This window comes from Haplochromis burtoni, unplaced genomic scaffold (genome assembly GCF_018398535.1).
Source record: "Haplochromis burtoni strain Fernald_Lab_line unplaced genomic scaffold, NCSU_Asbu1 Contig_2285, whole genome shotgun sequence".
In the NCBI taxonomy this organism is placed as follows: domain Eukaryota; kingdom Metazoa; phylum Chordata; class Actinopteri; order Cichliformes; family Cichlidae; genus Haplochromis; species Haplochromis burtoni.
The window spans coordinates 3857-11638 of record NW_024584646.1 but is presented as its reverse complement, the minus strand read 5'-3'; the positions used below and the strand labels follow the sequence as shown (position 1 = coordinate 11638).

The following is a 7782-nucleotide window of genomic DNA, read 5'->3' as shown; positions in this document are numbered from 1 at the left end:
CAGATATAACATATGAAAAGTAGTCATGACAGCCATGATCTTCTGGCAGAACTTCTCTAAAGTATGAACATATCAGTGCGGACGGAGCATTTACAACCATTAAACATAAAGTGGTAATTAGCTGAGTAAAATTTATTATGCAAAGAACGAGATCTCTAAAACCCCAGATAAGCTTCTGAGTTTGAAACGAAACCCTTAGAGATGCCTTTAACACCAGTTTAGTAACATACTCTGGGCTGCATACTTTTAAAAACTAGTGAAATCTGAAAAATCTTTAATTTTATTAAAGGAAGAAACATGTGATTGGCATTCATTCAGGAAGTTTCACAGAAGTTTCAAAACTGGTTCAAGCAGGAAGCATGTGAGACTCAAACAGGACAACAAGACAGAGAAATTAGAAAAATGAGGGTTTAAATACACATGAGATAATTAGAGAAAGAGACAGCTGGGAAACAAGGTGCAGGGGAATGGAATCGACTAACGAGCAGGGGGTGGAGAAAACTGAACATAATGCACAAGAGACTATGAAAATAACACACTGCAGTTTCATATAAACATGTTGTGGTTTCCCTACATTCAGGTTGAGAGTGTTATAATATGATGGTGTTGCTTTGACTGCACAATCGCACGAAACGATATAGAAAATATGTAAAATATATCAGCTGTGAATAACTTCCTAATTGCATTGTATAAAAAGGAATGATTGTCTGTAGGTGCAGGGAGCGCTGTTAGCATAGTCGCTCATTAAGACCAGACCAGGTTAATTCTGTCCATTTGCAATTACAATTGCTTAACTAGCTAACTAAATAGATTCTGCACATGAGAAGAGTGTCTGTATTTGCATTTGGACCGTCCCTTTCACACTGCAAATATTTAAATTGAAACAAATCCCAAAAGTGTTAAACTTAGATTAGCCACAACTTGAGTAAGCAGGCATGACTGATTTATTTGAAAGCATAAATGGCACATTAATAACCAGGTGACCATTTTACGTGGCTGGATGTGTATGTGGAAAGATAGTGTAATGTAATTCTTCATGGTTCCTCCACAGAGTGGACCAGCAGAGCTCAGAGGTTCCCAGTGGTCAGTCTGCCCAGCAGCATCAAACACAGCTGGACTCCATATTTATGGTCTGTACATGTACAACAACTACTTTTACATCTATTGTGTTCACAGTCATCTCCATGCTGCTCTTTGTAGAGATCTGATGTTTGGCTCCATGATTTCAGTCTGATTGGCTCATTCATAAAGTATTCTGTTCCAGCTGCTGGAGGACAACATCATCACTTTTGTGAAGAACGAGCTGAAGAAGATCCAGAAGGTTCTGAGTCCAGATTACCCAGAATGAAGCAGTGATATGGAGTTTCAGAGGGAGGATGATGAGCAGAGGAGAAACAGAGAGGCATTTGTGAAGATCACAGTGGACTTCCTGAGAGAATGAAGCAGGAGGAGCTGGCTGACCGTCTGCAAGAACAGTGAGGATTTCTAAAAATTTTCTTTTGCTGAGTAACTGGAACATTTACTAATGTTTCAAAAGAGGGACCCACATGTGTTGAAATGCTAATGATTTAGGGCATGAAATTGTTGCCTGAACTTTCTAAACATTTAGTTGGTATATTTGGTCTGTTGTTCTTTTAGGAACTCCCAGCAGAGTTTGTCATCGTAACCTTAAATCTAAGCTGAAGAAGAAGTTCCAGTGTGTGTTTGAGGGCATCGCTAAAGCAGGAAACCCAACCCTCCTGAATCAGATCTACACAGAGCTCTACATCACAGAGGGAGGGACTGCAGAGGTCAATGATGAACATGAGGTCAGACAGATTGAAACAGCATCCAGGAAACCAGACAGACCAGAAACAACAATCAGACAAGAAGACATCTTTAAAGCCTCACCTGGAAGAGATGAACCAATCAGAACAGTGCTGACAAAGGGAGTGGCTGGCATTGGGAAAACAGTCTTAACACAGAAATACAGCCTGGACTGGGCTGAAGACAAAGCCAACCAGGACATCCAGTTCATATTTCCATTCACTTTCAGAGAGCTGAATGTGCTGAAAGAGGAAAAGTTCAGCTTGGTGGGACTTGTTCATCACTTCTTTACTGAAACCAAAGAAGCAGGAATCTGCAGCTTTGAAGACTTCCAGGTTGTGTTCATCTTTGATGGTCTGGATGAGTGTCGACTTCCTCTGGACTTCCACAAAACTACAATCCTAACTGACCCTAGAAAGTCCACCTCAGTGGATGTGCTGCTGATAAACCTCATCAGGGGGAAACTGCTTCCCTCTGCTCGCCTCTGGATAACCACACGACCTGCAGCAGCCAATCAGATCCCTCCTGACTGTGTTGGCATGGTGACAGAGGTCAGAGGGTTCACTGACCCACAGAAGGAGGAGTACTTCAGGAAGAGATTCAGAGATGAGGAGCAGGCCAGCAGGATCATCTCCCACATCAAGACATCACGAAGCCTCCACATCATGTGCCACATCCCAGTCTTCTGCTGGATCACTGCTACAGTTCTGGAGGATGTGCTGGAAACCAGAGAGGGAGGACAGCTGCCCAAGACCCTGACTGAGATGTACATCCACTTCCTGGTGGTTCAGGCCAAAGTGAAGAAGGTCAAGTATGATGGAGGAGCTGAGACAGATCCACACTGGAGTCCAGAGAGCAGGAAGATGATGGAGTCTCTGGGAAAACTGGCTTTTGATCAGCTGCAGAAAGGAAACCTGATCTTCTATGAATCAGACCTGACAGAGTGTGGCATCGATATCAGAGCAGCCTCAGTGTACTCAGGAGTGTTCACACAGATCTTTAAAGAGGAGAGAGGACTGTACCAGGACAAGGTGTTCTGCTTCATCCATCTGAGTGTTCAGGAGTTTCTGGCTGCTCTTCATGTCCATCTGACCTTCATCAACTCTGGACTCAATCTGCTGGAAGAACAACAAACAACCTCCAAGAGGTCAAAACCAAGATACTTTACAGAGACACATTTCTATCAAAGTGCTGTGAATAAGGCGTTACAGAGTCCAAATGGACACCTGGACTTGTTCCTCCGCTTCCTCCTGGGTCTTTCACTGCAGACCAATCAGACTCTCCTACGAGGTCTGCTGACACAGACAGGAAGTAGCTCACAGACCAATCAGGAAACAGTCCAGTACATCAAGGAGAAGCTCAGTGAGAATCTGTCTGCAGAGAAAAGCATCAATCTGTTCCACTGTCTGAATGAACTGAATGATCGTTCTCTAGTGGAGGAGATCCAACAGTCCCTGAGATCAGGAAGTCTCTCCACAGATAAACTGTCTCCTGCTCAGTGGTCAGCTCTGGTCTTCATCTTACTGTCATCAGAAGAAGATCTGGATGTGTTTGACCTGAAGAAATACTCTGCTTCAGAGGAGGCTCTTCTGAGGCTGCTGCCAGTGAAAGCCTCTAAAAAAGCTCTGTAAGTACATAGATAGCATTTATTTATGAATGAAAATGATACAAAGTAGCTTACAACTATAGAAAAGGTAGAACACTTTTGTATTTTGTTTATCTCTTTAGGCTAAGTTGCTGCAACCTTTCAGAAAGAACCTGTGAAGCTCTTTCCACAGTCCTCTGTTCCCAGTCTTGCAGTCTAAAAGAGCTGGACCTGAGTAACAACAATCTGCAGGATTCAGGCTTGAAGCTTCTCTCAGTGGGGCTTGAAAGTCCTCAGTGTACACTGGAAAGTCTCAGGTCAGATCAAGAGCTTTTTAAACTTACATTTAAATAGGAAAGACATGGTTATAGCTTACTGTCTTTCTCAGTTATTTTAAGTATAGTATAATTATTTTTTCAAAAAATGTTAAAAACATTTGCCAAATTTGTGGGACTCTAGTTTGTCAGGCTGTCTGATCACAGAAGAAGGCTGTACTTCTCTGGCCTCAGCTCTGAGCTCCAACCCCTCCCATCTGAGAGAGCTGGATCTGAGTTACAATCACTCAAGAGGCTTCGGGATGCAACGGCTGTCGGCTGGAATGAGTGATCCATGCTGGAGACTGGAAACTCTGAGGTATGGAGAGTCTTGTGACAGCCACACATGCATAGATAGAGAACACACATTAAGATTAAAAGTCAAGAGGATCAATTTCACTAAATAGTTTTGAAAAATTATTATTTTCATGAATACTTGTGCAAAGAAATAAAGAAGTGTGGTGCATGGGCAGTGACAGTGCAGCCTTCCTGAAGCATTACGCAGAGGTTTTTGGCCCACCCATACCCCAGTCTGGGTTATCTTTGGAAAGTTTAAATACAGTGAAGTGGATAAGAGTTTTTTGTCATAATCTTGGCACACTCAATTTGCTGGTGGGATTGTAGCATGAGACAGGTTATTTTAATGTGTTTCAGGTGAGAGCAGTACACAAACCTTATAGACATTTTGATAATTACAGGTTAATTTAAGCTGCGTCTTTGAGTTCATTAGTATAAGATGAAATAAGGAAGCTAACTGAAGCTAGCTGCTATAAGTAATGTGGAAATGTTAACTTTCTAATTGTGCTATCATGTCTGAAGGCAAATGGAAACATTTGGAGTGTAACAAGCTATAAAACTAATGTTAGTCCAACCCTATTAAATGTTAGGTTTTCTGGAGTGCACAAATTTGAATACAGAAGACAGCCAAGGTACAGAAATAGCTGCAGAAATGCATCACCTACAGCATGTTCCAGATGGTTACCGCTGTAAAGGTGCTGAAAACTTTCTGACAACCAAAGAAATGTGGATTGTAAGAGTCAGAGTCCTATTTGTAAGATGTGTGGTAGCAGGACCTTTCTATTCCCGTTTTGTTAGCAAAGTCATTGTCTAACATTATATGTATGAGAGCCATGTAATGTCCATGTGTGCATGCTGACTGTGCTGCTCTGACCCCCCTCCTCCTTTCAGGGTGGAGCCTGCTGGAGTCCGATGGTTGAGACCAGGTCTGAGGAAGTGTAAGTGTGTTTTTAATGGGATTCATGAAAACAAAGCAGCACACATTCACATCTCTGATGTCAGGAGTCATCATCAAAGTGTCAATCAATGAACAGATGATGGATCAATAACTGCAGCTGGATTGTGTTTGTTCTCTCCATCAGATTCCTGTCAACTCACAATCGACACAAACACAGTGAACACAAAGCTCCAACTGTCTGACAACAACAGGAAGGTGACACATGTGGAGGAGGTTCAGTCATATCCTGATCATCCAGACAGATTTGATGTATCCTCAGCTGCTGTGTAGAAATGGTCTGACTGGTCGCTGTTACTGGGAGGTCGAGTGGAGAGGAATGGTTTATATATCAGTGAGTTACAGAAGAATCAGAAGGAAGGGAGACAGATATGACTGTGAACTTGGATTTAACGAACATTCGTGGAGTCTGAGCTGCTTTGATCATGGTCCTCATGCTGTCTGGCACAATAAGACAAGAACAACAATCTCCTCCTCCTCCTCCTCCTCTGTCTCTAACAGAGTAGCAGTGTATGTGGACTGTCCTGCTGGCACTCTGTCCTTCTACAGAGTCTCCTCTGACACTCTGATCCACCTCCACACCTTCAACACCACATTCACTGAACCTCTTTATCCTGGGTTTGTTTTTGGGTCAAATTCTTCAGTCTTTCTTTGTGCAGTCTAAAGGCTCTCCTCCTTTTACAGAAACACTTCAGAAGTCAGCTTTTCAGCATTTTTAAACAGGCTGTTTGTTATTAAAGGTTTATTTTATTGTTCAAGTGTGATGTAAGTATACAGTATAATGTGGATATAGAACTGGTGTTCCTTCTAATTAGTTGTGTTGCTCATATTTGTTGTTGTGTATCATCTCCTGTTCCCATCAGGCACTACAATATCATAGATCAAACGGTACACAATTTTTAAATTCAATTCAGAATGTCTGTATGGTCTCCTGAACCTTCCTCCAGTATTGATTATATATTATTTAATCAGTAAGCATTCATAGTGAGAACATCACTGATTCATAGATGTTCTCACTATCAAAATACTCCATAGTTATGTTTTATCGGTCTGATTGCTAACTTTTGCTAAAGCTGGCACTGCAGACATCTACTGGATCCACTCTGACGTATGTAATCCTCTAACTTATAAGTAATTGCACAATATACCAACAGTTACATTGTTAGGGCCCTGAGTTAGTTAATTGGTTTTTATTGTCATTTTAACACATTGGATTTTAATATGGAACAGCAGTGTAATCTCAAACTTAGCACTTTAACATCAGTGAGAGGGTGGTTGAGAAACCAAAATCAAAGTTTTTAAAAATTATTTTGCAATCTGAAAGTTAATTTAATGTTTAATCATTTAATTTTAAAGGCGGGACATCGTCTATTATTTTATTTTGGTTCAGAATTGTATAAAATCTATTTTTATGGTTTCAATTATATGTTAGGTTCAGTTACTTGATTCGTGCTGAGAAAACTGTATATATAATGTAAAATAGAAGCTCAGCATTTCACCTTACTTTTTTGCTTCCCCTGCAGGCATCACCAGCCTCCAGCATGTATTACTCAGAAGAAAAAGTTATATTAAGAAAATTTTAAGAATTATCGTTATTTTTTAAAATTTGCTCTTTGAGCCACTTGTTTGGTCGACTTGTGATGTATTTCTTGATGTTTGATGCTAGAAAAATAACCAGGATAGAAGAAGAAGAAGAAGAAGAAGAAGAAGAAGAAGAAGAAGAAGAAGAAGAAGAAGAAGAAGAAGGGATTCATTATTTACAGCTTTGATTTGTGGTTGAATGATTTATTTCACAACCAGATCAAACCTCTAAACTGTCCTCTCATGTTCTGTGGAGCCTGGCTGTGTTTATCACACCCTGCATGTTTCACTGCGTTATATGTTCCCACACACTACAGGATGGATCCAGCATGTGTTTATTGCAGCTTTGAGTGTGATGTGAGTGCTGAGCTGTGACATGGAGAAGAGTCATGGACAGTTAGAGATGGTCATCTCACCTCTGAGCTTTGGTCTGGCTCTCATGTTCCCCACACAGAGTGCTTTTAGAGGGAGGGGCTCCCTCCTCTCTGTCCTCACACTGATCCATGCTGCTCAGCTCACACACACTTTCTACCTGCAGAGGAAACACAAATCATTCATGTGCACATCAGCTGAAACCCTGCTTTCCAAACATCAGCTGCTTCTTTCCTGCTTCCTCTCAGTGTCAGCTGGATGCAGTCAGACAGCAGTGTGAGGCAGAGGAAGCTGCAACCAGCTGATCTGCTTCTATTTAAAGGTTTTACTGATATCTGTGCCGTTATCATATCTGTTTATTGATCCCACTCTAAAACTTATATTCCCACTTTTATATGACTGTTACATTTTATATTATATTTATCAGTCTTACTCGGTCTGTCCGAGTTACAAACGTTACAAGTGTCGTAACAACCGTCCTTACAGACTTCCTGTTAGAGGAGAACAGCGAGTGTGACGCAGTATTTTTACTCACAGGTCGTTGTGTGTAATCCAAAACAGTCCTGTTTATAACAAGTAATGATTGAGTGCGTCTCTCCCTCTGGCAGCACCGTGAAGATAAAGTCCCGTCCGGAGCTCAGAGTGTCTACATTCTGGTGTTGTGCCAAACGTGATCGCACAAACTAACACAATATGGCGAACACGGCCTCGTTGCGGTGCCGTATTCACCGTCTGAGCTGCGAGTCCGTCACCGTGAACTAAGCTGCACACAGGGAAACATCACAAACATCACACACGCCTTGCGTTACCTGAACACGGAGCTTCACACGGAGACGGTCCACTCACACAAAGTTCAGGAAAAAAGTAACGAA

General features: G+C 41.6%; 1 protein-coding gene and 1 long non-coding RNA gene across 2 annotated transcripts; one reads left to right on the top strand and one right to left on the bottom strand.

The window, feature by feature from the left end:
- Positions 1 to 1673: 1673 nt before the first annotated feature.
- Positions 1674 to 5412, top strand: LOC121813697 (NLR family CARD domain-containing protein 3-like; the record flags this gene model as incomplete). Its single annotated transcript, XM_042217587.1, is given in 5 exon segments — positions 1674 to 3433; positions 3535 to 3708; positions 3851 to 4024; positions 4894 to 4940; positions 5085 to 5412. Coding segments are annotated over 5 exon segments (2301 nt in total), but the record flags the coding sequence as incomplete, so codon positions are not given.
- A 1541-nt stretch (positions 5413 to 6953) lies between these two features.
- On the bottom strand, positions 6954 to 7713 carry LOC102290223. The gene is made up of 2 exons (XR_318181.3): positions 7446 to 7713; positions 6954 to 7070 (listed from the first exon to the last, which is right to left on the bottom strand). It is a non-coding gene; the product is annotated as an uncharacterized LOC102290223 (long non-coding RNA).
- Positions 7714 to 7782: the final 69 nt, after the last annotated feature.